Source organism: Xiphophorus maculatus, chromosome 6, assembly GCF_002775205.1.
Source record: "Xiphophorus maculatus strain JP 163 A chromosome 6, X_maculatus-5.0-male, whole genome shotgun sequence".
Lineage (NCBI taxonomy): Eukaryota > Metazoa > Chordata > Actinopteri > Cyprinodontiformes > Poeciliidae > Xiphophorus > Xiphophorus maculatus.
In genome coordinates, this window is record NC_036448.1 from 6397319 (window position 1) to 6410137 (window position 12819).

General features: G+C 39.3%; 1 protein-coding gene across 2 annotated transcripts in view; it reads left to right on the top strand.

The window, feature by feature from the left end:
• The first annotated feature begins 3233 nt into the window (after nt 1-3233).
• The window catches only part of sugt1 (SGT1 homolog, MIS12 kinetochore complex assembly cochaperone), a 32626-nt gene continuing 23040 nt past the window's right edge, over nt 3234-12819 (top strand). Inside the window, exons 1-8 of one of the 2 annotated variants that reach the window (XM_023334814.1) lie at nt 3234-3343; nt 3440-3488; nt 4685-4775; nt 5373-5442; nt 6317-6387; nt 10215-10268; nt 11375-11403; nt 11595-11617. In XM_023334814.1, coding sequence (XP_023190582.1) covers nt 3330-3343; nt 3440-3488; nt 4685-4775; nt 5373-5442; nt 6317-6387; nt 10215-10268; nt 11375-11403; nt 11595-11617 — 401 coding nt within the window. In that variant the 5' untranslated portion in view covers nt 3234-3329. The remainder of the gene's footprint in view (nt 3344-3439; nt 3489-4684; nt 4776-5372; nt 5443-6316; nt 6388-10214; nt 10269-11374; nt 11404-11594; nt 11618-12819) is intronic. The other variant, XM_023334815.1, reaches the window with a different exon arrangement.

The following is a 12819-nucleotide window of genomic DNA, read 5'->3' on the forward strand; positions in this document are numbered from 1 at the left end:
CGTTACTGGTGGATAAAACAAAAATATTTCCATTTTAGAACCAGTTTTTTATTTTTACGTATGTGTTAAAAACTCACTATGTTGTGACAGTCTGACACAGATAACCTGTGGAAAAAATTTACCTCCTTATGCTTCTATTGGCCTCTACAGAAATGTACCACTCCCAGTCAGAAACAAACAGAGCCAGTAGTAGGATCTTAGTGCTGTCAATAGGGCTCATGTACATGTTGCTAAATGTGTTCAGTACTTGAAACTAGGATTTATGAGCCACAACATTCTCTCTTTCATTATAAACCTTCTATAAATGCTTTTTGTCAGCATGGAGGTTGCCTTGACACATTCCAGACTTGCTGAGAAAGAACATAGAAGTTGTAGCATTGGGTTTTTTTTTGTCAGTCTATTGAGGACTTTTGATCTCAGAAGATTAAGAAAAAAGTCAGATTTTTTTTTTTTCTTCCAGTGGTCCTAATCCTCTTCTGTACTAATCCTATTAATAGTATATGGATTATAAATAAAAGTGAGATTCAGACCAGGAAACCAACTAGCTTAATTGAGTGCTGCCATATCTGGTATAATATTGTGAAGTGGTCTATCATCCAGAAATGATTCCAAAAGCACATCAACGGCTGCAAAAAGTATATTATTTCTCTGCCACATGCTGTCAGTAGAGGTTGCTGTCCCGCAACCTCTACTGTATCGAGCACACACACGTGCTTGAGTGTGTTGACACCTGGCTGGGTGAAAACACTGAGGAGGAAAAGAAGCAGGTCCTGATCACATCCATTGGTCTTCATGTCTGGAGCATACCAGCTGTCCTGGCATCTTCTTTGTTGACAATCAGGACTCTAGAAAACATCCTACCAAACTCCAGGTCTCCGACTTCAAGACTGATCCTGCTTGTCATGAAGGTTCCAGATAAACTAGTCTTGACCCATCTCAGTTCATGAGTGAAAACTGCTCCTGACCCTCTACAGTTAGCCTACCAGCTGCATGCAGGGGTGGATGATACTGTCATCTACTCACCGAGTTTCACCTGGAAAGTGGTGGAGGCACAGAGAGACAGGATCACGGTGTGTGTGACAAGCTGCTCGGGACGGGTGACGGTGCTTCCACTGACTGCTGGGTTGCTGATTACCTGTCAGACAGGGCTCAGTGTGTTTGGCTGAGGAACACCGTGTCTGATGCAGTGCTCGGTAACATGAGTGCCACGGGGAACTGCTCTCTTCCTCTTTCTGTTCTGTCTTTACACCTCTGACTTTTAGTACAACTCTGACTCAGACCACCTGCAAATGTCCTCCGGAGACTCTGCAGACGTGGGGTGTACTGGTGGACATGAGTCATTGTACAGATAGATGGGTGGGACTAAATCACAGTGAGGAGTCTTCCGCTCCTCACTGTGGACAAGACTTAGAAGATAGCAGTCCGTTTGGCAGAGTAAAACATCCTCTGACTAACTTCATCACTTCCACGACTAGAGAGGTCATGGATGTTGGATTGGAGGACCAGCACACGTGTTATTCACAATAACAAAGTGTACAGACTTTACTCCCTGAAATCACAAGTGTTTTGACATGTTCAACAAAGACCTTCTATCAGTCTGTAGCATGAGCATTCATCTCCAGTGTAGTGGTCTGTATGGGAGTGAGAGCAGCTGTGCCCTAGCAGATGCTAGCAGATGCTACAAACTCAAGCAGTAAGTCTTTGGACTGAGCCTGGAGACATTTGAGTGAATCAGGGACAAAATGGCGTGGCAGGAAATTGCTTAAAAAACAGCTAATGAAGAGTAATTCTCCAAAAGTTATATTAAACATCGGACCATCACTCCAAACTTATATCTCGTCTAAATGGTCCAGACTTGATCGTCTGCATGTTGTACATTGAACACAGTTTGGCTGCGCTCCTTTACTCGTGAGTCAATGTTGAAGACTTCAAAGAAATTTTGTGACTAAACGTCTTAACTGATCAAAACAAATGGCAATTGAGATTAAATTAGCTTAACTGGTGTAGGACAGCGGCGCCTCTGTTGGTAGGGGTTCATCCCGTATGCAATCAGTCCTTCTTGGTCGTTGTTTTCTTGGGCAAGAAACTTCACTCGCCTTGCCTGTTAGTGGTGATCAGAGGGTCCAATGGTACTGATTAAATGCCAGCCTCTGTCACTCTTCCAGGTAAGTCGTGGCTACAATGTAGCTTCACACCATCAGGGTATGGATTGGTGAATGACTGAATGTAGTGTGAAGCGCTTTGAGCCTTTGGTCTTGGTAAAGTGCCATAAAAGAGCACACCATTTAGCATTCTGTATTCAAGAAGGAGGTGTTCAAAAGACGTTCAATGATTGGCGCTAATAAGACTCTACGTACAATTATTAATTACTCGCTGAGATTTATTTGCAGTCAGAGTCCATGAAACATGATCTCAACTCAGAAAGGACTAAACTTTCCTTACTTTGCTTCAGTAAAGTTATTATATTGGCGAATTATTTTAAAATGGTATTATTTTTTTTCTTTTCAGAGAGTATACTTAGGCATGTTGGAATTTGTCTACTTATGGATTACTTTCTGTGCATTGGAGAGACTTATTTCAGGGACTTAAAAAGGCTGAGCAACCTGATAAAGAAGGCTGGTTCTGGGGACCAATGTGCGATCTCTGGAGACGATAGGGCAAAAAAAAGAAATTCTTCATAAAATCAGGAAAATAATGGACAAGCCTGAGCATCCTCTTTTTGTGATACTGTAATAGAACAAATGGGTGTCTTCAGTCAGAGGCCTCTTCAGAACCACTGTGGAGGCTGTTAAAGAAGGGCTTTTCCTGCCCATACACATACAAATCTTTGAAGAAAATTATATAAGTTACAATGTACTTTCAATCTAGGATTAATAAAGTATTGCTGAATTGAATTTAATGACCTTTTATGAAATTACTCTTAATAATTTATAGTGATTGCAAAATGTCCCACTTCTCTTATTTTAAAACCTCAAATGAAATTGTGCTGTATTATTCAGATTGAAAATCTTCTACTCGGTTGGTGTTTAAACCTTTAATTCACACCTCTTATCTCTTTCTGCCTCTTTCTTAGTAATACATTACTTACTCGGGTACAACAACAGATTAAAACGCCACAGCGAGATGGTTTTTCTTCTTTTGTAAATTCATGTTTTGGTGAGCTACTCCAGACCGATGGGAGGAGCAACGCCAGCGTCAGCGTCAGAGCTCAACGTAAACCGGATGTTGTCGAGCCTTCTGTTGCGTTCACTGACAGTCGCCGCCGACACGTTTTCTAGTACTCTCCACGTCTAGAACTTTCCAACAGCACAGGTCTGCGGGCGAAACCCATGGCAGCCGAACGGTAAATTAAACCCACGTATTTATTTCTCTCTGACTCGGTTTAATGCAACATTTCCCATTCATTTAACGAAGTCCGGGTGTGTGATGTTTGCTTTAGCAGCTTCTCCGATAGCTTCATTGACGAAGATCCACAGAAAGCTCTGGAGGTAAACATTAGCATCTGTTTCCATCTGTGGTTTGATTCTGCTGGTGAAGGTTGTCGGTTTAAAGTTAAAGTGATATGAGTAGCTGTTCTGTACAGCAATCCTGTACAGACATTGCATGATAATGCATGTTATGTTAGCTCTGGTTTCACTTTGCTAAGTTAGCTAATGTTTCCGGCTAGCACTACTTTGGAAAGCAGCAGAGGGCTGACAGAGACTGAAGAATAATTGTTGCATTTTATTTCGCCTCCTGTTTGCTTAATAACTTTGTATTCATTAGTTGTAGCTAAATACTTCAAGTTAGCATGCTAGTTAGCCGTGCACTCGTTCAGTATTGAGTTTAACTGAAAGTGGAAGCCAGGAGACGCGTTTAAGGTCGTTTCTGTAGCTACAGCATTTACTGACGCTTTCAGAGCCTAAAGCGACATTCAGCTCCTAACTAAAGGCATGTTGGCAACATTTTCAAAACAAACAATTACATATTACAACAGCGATATTTCATATGTCAAAAATCACTCGTGGACGCAGATACGTCGTTGGCTTCAGCCAAATATTTGAGCAATTCATGTCCCTCAATTCAGAGTAAAAACCTGTAAAATGTTGTGATCCAATCACAAAAATGTTTAATTACATTTTTTCAAACCTTTCTGTGAATTGTTTAGCATGTTTTTTTTTTGTCTAGTAATAAAAGTACCCTAATTATTTTATTTTTTAGGATATTTGCCTTTAAAGGGTTTTTGCCTTCTCCAACCATTTAAAGGCAAATATCTAGTAAAGTATTGTGGCTTTTATTTAGGAAAGATCACGAGTTTTCTTGCAGTAAAATGTGTTTTCACAATAACCATCAGCGTCTAGGAAATGAAAAAGCTGTACTGCGTACAATATTTTTTGAAGTAAGCATTATAGTTAAGATATTAACAATTCTTTTCCTCGGGTAAGTTGAACGGTTTTGTTTGTAAAGCTACTTTTTCTTCAAGTAGCTTTACAATCTAAACTAAAATGGCTGTCACAGAATTTAGTCAGGAAATTTAATAAGGCTAATTAATGCTTTGCTTTTAAAAGAGTTTATAAGTTAAGTGATGTCAGCAGGAGTTGAGGATTTTTCTTGCCCTTTGTTGCGTTTATAGTTTTATTTCTATTCTCTGTCTCAAATGGAAACCACGTTAAAATAAATTGTTTAAAGGCTGAATTGTTTTCAGGTTCTTAATGAGGCTCTGCAAGGAGACTGTGACAATGCTGAGTGGCTCTGCCAGCGTGCCTATGCCCACATACTTCTGAAAAACTACAGCAGTAAGTCAAGTTCACCTTCACACAGATGGAAACGAAATTACTCCATAGTCATAGTTAACCGCAAAATATGGTAAGCTACATTCTCACGTTTTTATTTACAAAATAAAGTCACGCACCATTTAGTATATTGAGTATCATTTAGCTTTTGCTTGTTTTAGTGGTTTTATTAAGGCGAACATGTTCTGTAAAATTTACCATTTCATTGAACAGTTTTTAAGTCAGCCACTTTATTTTATTTTATTTTATTACTGCGAGACCTTAAAAAGCACAAGAACTTTGATTCTGTTGCACAAATTTCTGTAAGTATATCAACTGAGCTCTTGAAACCAATTTCTGACGAAATTTAAAAAGGTAGTTTATTGTTGTATCACAGTGAGAAACTTGATATTCAGCAATGTAGCCTCTGATATCATTGACAAAATATTTTTGGTTTGATTCCTAGTATAATATCTCTGACTAGCCGTTAGTCCTTGACTTTTCTACCAACTCAGATGCAGGTTCCCAAATTCTGCCATGTAATTGGCTAAAAAAGTGACTGGTTACTGTTTGAATAACTGCTTTACCTCGATGATTAACCTTTTTCTTTTCTTCTTTTAGGTGCTGTTGATGATGCAAAGAAAGCGCAGCAGCTAAAACCCAGCTTACCTTTAGCCTTCATGCGAACAGGGTGCGTAGAATAAAACAACTGGTGTTTGTGTAATTCACTTAGAGATAGAAATTAAACCGGCCCTTTGCTCAGCTGTCAAAGAAACAACAATGCTTCATTCTTTTAAGTCTCTGGAAGTATTGAGGTTGAGCAAAGATGTTTTAAGCCTTTTTTGACAAAAACAGCTCCTTTAGGAATAGGGTCTTAAATTTAGTCTGTCGATGATATGATATGATAATGATAGTTATAGTTTTCAGGTACATTTGAGATCTTCTCTTTTTGAGAAGATCTCAAAAAGATAAATACTGAAAAAATTCAATATTTTTATCACTCATTTCAGAAAGTAAAACTCATAAAACGTATTAATTGCACATAAGGCGAAGTATTTCAGGTCTGTATTTCTTATAATTTTGATGATTATGGCTAACATAACAAAAACTCCAAATTCAGTGTATCATAAAGTTTTAACATTGTGAAAAGTTAAATATTAGGACTTCCTGGTGTCAGTGTAATCAACTAATTAAGTTTCTTGAGAATATAAATGGTGTCTGAGTACATAGAGGTGAATTTTCAATAGCCAGACTTTACATAATATACATATTTATATTCCGTTTGATGCGCAATTTTGAGATTTTGTGATCTATAAGACATGATCAGCAAATTACAGAGATAAAGGCTTGAAATTTCAATTAGAAATGTTAGATTTTCACTTTCTAAAATGAAGGACAACAAATATAAAACGTTAAGCTATTCAAACTTAAAGTTTGACCCAATCAAACTTGTCACGTAGCTAAGAAGTTTCTTTTGTTAAAGAAAGACGTCCACGCATAGAAGATACCGCATTTTCAAAGTTATTATTGAGAATTTCTTTTTTTTCTTTCTTACTCTCATCCAGAATTGGAGAGTACCACCTGAAAAACTACGAGTCGGCACATTCGGCTTTCACTCAGGGTCAGCAACTGGATGGTGAGTTTGGTCCATTTCTGCTCTCTGCTTATGCAGAATCCACTTCAAACCACCCGCAGTTTTTCATTGCCTCTGCGAATATTTATGGTTGTTTTGGATTTCTAAATATTTGTTGCTGTGTCAGGGCCCAGAAATCCCACTGGCTTGCTCTTGTTTAATGTTTTGTATATATATGCTGCTGGATTCTTGAAACGCGTGGGAATGTGAATCTTGTTGTTGCGAAGATTTGTTAATTTACTGCTGTTTATGGGTAGATGTGATAATCTCAAAGTTGTTTTTTTCGAACTGTGTTCTTGAGTCCAGACTATTGTGGCTGATTTCATCACAATTATCCAGATGAATGCATTGTCATTCAAATGTGTTGAAACTGATGGGTAAATATCATTACAGGCTGAACTTGCTGCACTAAGAGTGAAGATTGGAACATAAATACCACGATAAAAATCATTATTACTTTCATAAGAAGTGAGGCTATTAAATAAATTGATTTGACAACTGCCTACAAACAATTTGTGAGAGAAATTACAGTCTGTACCCTGAACACATCATCACTCAGAATACACACAGAGGATACTGTAAGCTTTTAAAAAAAAAATATTATAAACTTGATCAGTGTTTATGCTTGAGGCTCTTATTGTGAAGGTCCGTGAGAGGTTGTCTCATTTCATCTGACTTGGAACAATTGAGATGTTTTGCCGACTCCTCCTTTATTGATCAAAGCATATGTCCCGAAGCTTTTTGATGTTAAATTAAAAACATTGCCTCAGTGCTCTGTTGGTTTATCCATTTATAATCTGAAAATAGTTTGAGTTGGTTTGATTTATTTAATGAGTAGCATCAATAAAGCTAAATTGGTAACAGAGTTAGTATCAAACCTGAAACCAGGAGGGAAAGTTCTGTTCCAAAGAATCACTTCCTGAAGCACAACTGTACAGGTGACCAGTAGCAAATATACCCTGTTACCCACCATGTGAAAATGACAAAATGTATTACCTCAAGGTAATAGATGGTATATTACCTTATGGTAATTTATATATTCAAGATAATACAAAGTGTATTACCTTAAGGTAATACATGTTGTTATTGACACATGGTGGGTATCAACATGTTTAACACTTTAGCATTTACCTTCTACTAAATACCGTGTTGGTATATTGATTTAGCATTAGCTTCCACTAAATACCATGCTGGTATACTGCTTTAGCATTAGCTTCCTCTATATACCATGTTGGTACAGCGTTTAGCATTAGCTTCCACTAAAAATCATGTTGTTAAAGGGCTTTAGCATTAGCTTCTGCTAAATAATATGTTGGTATAGCGCTTTAGCATTAGCTTCCACTAAATACAACCCTGGTATATTGATTTAGTATTAGCTTCCACTAAATACCATGTTGGTACAGCATTTAGTATTAGTGGATCTAATGTTTATGATTAGTGCTTTAAGGTAAGGCTAGCCTTTTAGTTAGCAGTATCCACCAACACTACATGCATTAAACTAGGAATGAAAGATAAATCATTATCATCGGCTAAACATGGCTAAGATAAGCATGTTTAGATAATTATCTTCCGTAACAGCAATTTTAATATTGGCTCAAATGTTCATACTGATGCATCCCAAGATGAAACACATTCGCTTTCAAAGATTATGAAAGAGACTGCTCACAGTCTGGTTTTCTGTTCCTCACCAGAAACCTCAGCAGTCTGATGTCCTTATTTTTCTCCAGATTTGGCTTATATAATTGATAAGCTTAGTGGAACTTACTAAAGGTTTGCACAGTTGGAGATGATGCGTTTCATATTTCATAACAGCTTAGTGCAGCAATAGCTTTGATACCATTAATTCTGACAACGTTCTAACTCTTTCTTTGTATTTGGTTTTGATAACTAAAAGGCTATGAGGAAACATGAAATGTAGTCTTTGTTTTAAACCTTTTTTTATTATTCAGCTGCATTTTTTTATATTGCAAGTCTAACTGAAACAGATATTATAACACTTGTCCAAAATACTAATTTTTTTTTATTATTTTAATGATTAAAAAGAAAACTCACACAGAAAAAAATAGATTTATAAAGTTAAATCCTAACTTTGACATAAAATCACTCTGTTTTATGTCTCAGTGTTTACATATTACTAGTTCATAAAGACTACATTTAAATCTGATGAGCTGCACATTGACAAGTTTACATATCAGAGTCACTTTAATGAGCTGCCCACACGTCGTTGCTTAGAGTCAAGCTTTCTCTTAAAGTGCCTTTATGTGAACTCTTTCTTCTTCATCATGTGTTTGGATGCTTCAGATTTACTTTTACGCCTGTTTGATTTCAGTCATGTTCTTTCGCTTCCCCTGAATGTTTCCCGGTGAGTGTCGGACCACGGCGAGACCGGCGTTCAGCGGGTCCGCTGTGTGAAAATAACAGTAGATGTTCATTGGACGAATCTTCTCAGTTGTTAAAAGCTGCATTATTGTTACGCTGCTTTAGGAGTTTGTGTCCGACGTAAAAAGTGTTGTCTCTTTCAAAATGAAAATGGAGAAGAGAAAAGCAGCTTTCAGAATTGACAGAACTTGCTAATGAGACAGATGGACCGAAACGGTCAGGGTCTTACCAGGGTGCAGACAGCAGGAGACCCAGCAGTGTTGGGAAGGAAGGAAGCACAACCAAAGTTGCAAAGAGCTGTAGAATCTCTAATAACACACAAAAAGACTAACACGTTGATTCTGACTTTCTTCAAAAGATAAATAAAGAGAAAAAAGTGATAAGCCATTATATTAAGTACTTGTACTCCATAACACCCCTCTGGACGCTAAGGGTGCATTCACAGCAGCCTTGTTTAGTCCACTTTAATTGAACTTTAGTTTGTTTACCTAGAAAATGAAGTTTGTTTGTTGAGGTGTGAATGCGCAATCAAACTCTCCTGCAGAAAAACTGCTTCTTCACTAGTTCTTGGTGCAGCGCCACCACTAGTTAGAGGGTAAGCGGTTTTACTAAGGATTTGATTCTGTTGACACAATAGAATCAAAATGCCCTATCGGGTGAGAGAGAATTGTACCAGCTGAAAATGTAACAAATGTTACAACTGAGGTCCCCAACTGATACTGGACTATTCAGATGGCGTCAGCTACTAGAATCACACTCAGGTGCTGGAGACTGGAAAACACCCACACCTCTAACACTGACAGAGGGGAAACTTAATGACTAAGCCTGCATTATATGGGGTGATAAAAGGTGGACCAAGGTGGAGAGGGTCAATAGTCGCTGGATGTTGGGATAATATAAGTCAAGTCACATTACTACCAAAAGTACTGGTGCTACTGTTGGATCTTTGCCTTTGTGTCTTTTGTGTCCTCTTGCAAAATTTGGGTCCACCTTAGAATTAGAAAAGCATAGAAGTCAGCAATTTATGGAGCGGTCAGATCTAGATTTTGTGATTTATGAAGATATAAAATGGAGCTTTTAAGTTTCCCTCAAAATATAGCTAAAATTTTGTATTTTTAGCCATCGATCTGATCTACCTCAGCAATGGTGTAAAAATCAGCCACTGTCCTCTTCTGCCGTCCCGTCAGAGATGTTTGACTGACAGACCAGCCCACTAGGTCATGTGTCTGCACATCCACAGTTAACAGTAGTCACTTTCTTGTCGTATTTAGCAAAATGTAAGACAAAAAAAAATCAGTGTCGGCCAAAATCAGAATCGCAGATTGTCGATTTTTTCTTAAAAATTGGTATTCGCCGATTGGCTAGAAAACTGCAATCGGTGCACCCCTACTAAGTAATGTATAACGGGGAAAACATTTAAAACTATGATCTTTTTTTTGTTTTGTTTGCAGATTCTGACAAATCATCTGAAGTCTGGATAAAACGATGCGAGGAGATGATGGGGAGTAAGTATCTCTGACTTATCAGTAAAATTTACATTATGCTTACATCTGACATTTTATTATTGTCCATTTTAACTGCACTTGGCAGCGCTGAAATGTAAAATGCCCCGCCATATCGGGTGTGTTTGCAAGCAGGATTCTGCCGAGGTTTACTCCCTGTAAATTAGGCCGCGTGTTGTGTTCGCTGCTGCCGTCGAACATGAAACTAAACGGTGCAGTCGGGGAGCAGATCAGCTTATCTGATCAAACAAACGAGAGCGCACATATTCAGGGGATCCGCTCCGTGTGCTCCCCCCCCCCCCCCCCCCCCATGATGGAGGCAGCGGCGCTCTGTGCAATGAAAGATGCATGCCTCGTTGGGGCTGCCGTCGATGCCGCGGCCCTCCGGATTATCTCGAGTAAACAGGAGCACCGGTTATGTCAAACACGCTTCACACCCGCTTGCGCACGTACACTCCCCCGCCCCTCAAGAGTGCCTTGATTTATCAGAGTTCACATTACTGATGTTCGAAAGCCCCCGTTGAGACGCAACCCCTTTACACAAACCCGCGCACACAGTGAAAGAAAGGCAAGCGGAGCCAAAGTCACTCACGCACACACCGTAAGCAGGTGTTTCTCCAAGCGACGACGGCGTGTTTACCACATGCTAACACATATGCCACGCGGTTACTCTGTCACATGTGGCACAGAGAGTGTCAGAGTTCACGCAAGTTCTGCCTCCCTTCTAAAAGCCCCCCCACAGGCCCCGCTTTGCTTCCCATTTCAAGCTCGACCTCATTAAGGCGACATTACCGCGCCGCCTATCCTCTCATCCCGCTCTCTCCACGCACGTGCGCTACGCGGTGAAGTCGGTGAATAATGCATGATAGCACGCTGTGTAAACGGCGCGCGCGACCTCGCTTTGGCTCACGGGGCTTTTAATGGCCGTAGATGGACCAGTAAACAAACCGGTGGAGAGGACGGGTGAGCGTGGAGGCGCCTCCGTTTGCCGCCCATGGTGTCGGAGCTGAGTATTTAAATATGTTTTAGAGGCTTTGTTGTATTAAAACACTTAAAGAGGATTTAGTTGTTTATATTGTTGTTGTTTTTTTTTTCTCTCCTTTCTACAGCTCAGACACAAAACGGCAGCGATGCCACGGTGAGTTTCTCCGTGGGGCCACTTGGGGGCAGTGTTGCTCTCGGCATCAGATGAGCTGAAGGAGGAGTAAAGAAAGAAGCTCGTTGTTGTTTTATGTGTGTTTCTCTTTATCCTCACTTGTCTGTTTATTGTTTCATGATTGTGTTTTTGTCATTTCTTCCTCTGTAATTATCGTCCCGACTCGGGGGCAGACACCAGCTGCTCCACCTGTGAAGTAAGTGAGCTGTCGGTATACCTTGTCTCGGCCTCTTCTGATGTGTTTTTGCTGTTTATCTCCCATTATGCAAACCCTCTGCTCTCCATTACATACTTATCGTGTCACAGCGATGTAGGCATGTGGAACGTCTTTTATTATGGATGGTGTTGAACATTAAAATGGCAAAGACGGAATGATGAGAATCAAACGTAGTCCCTTGCAGAGATGGGTGAATGTGCTGGCACTGTTTCTTGCTACTCTCTTTTATTGCAGAAGCCTAGCTGAAAGTTTGAAAAAAATCCAACGTCTGAGTACATTTTTTTACGAAATAACATCTTGTTACGATTGTTGATTTTGTGTCACTTAAGTCATTACCGTCTTGTTTAGACACAATCACAGCTATTTTCCAGGAGACCTGGTGGACTCCTGTCAGAGTCCACCAGGTATTTATTTGAAATCTTTCTTGAAATTTCAGAGACGTCATGATGCTGCGCAACAGAGAAAGGTTCAACTAAACCCACCTTACTTAATGGAGGCTAAGGGTTGCTTTTCCAAGTCTTCATAGTTTCCACTCGGAACATGTGTTGAAAAAGTTGCCTGCCAAACATTGACTTAGTATTTAGATGGCGTGCGATGGTTGCTATGGCGACTGAGTTACTCCAACATTGCCACTTCTTTGCTGCCGTTTTCCAACAGTGAGCTTTGGAGTCTTTTTTAATCTAATTTACCATCCTGCTCACTGTGTGTGGCGTTGAGATAAATATTAGTCCTCCTACAGGCTCTACTGCAAAGAGAGCCTGATTTTGCACAACAACTATTTTAGTACACTTGAAATGAGAAAAACTAACAAGCAACTTCCCAGCAAGATACAGGAGCTTGATTTAATTCAACAATTCCTTGAAATTGATGGAAAAGGTACTGGCTCCACTTAGGAATGCACCAATACACTTTTTTTTGTCTTCCGATATCTGTGGTTTAGTATCGGCAGATAACAAATTTAGAGAAACAGTGTTGAATTGACTTAAACGTTTCTTTTTTTTTTCTCCCTTTTTTTAAAAATGTAGACAAATAAATGTACCGAATTACAAATAAATCTGATAACTTTGCACCAGCACACTTGTATACACCAAAAGCTTCACAATCTTGGTCAAACATGTAAAAACAACACAACTTTTATTGGTTCAGTCGGTGCAATTAGAAATTAGAACAGCCAATAAAAT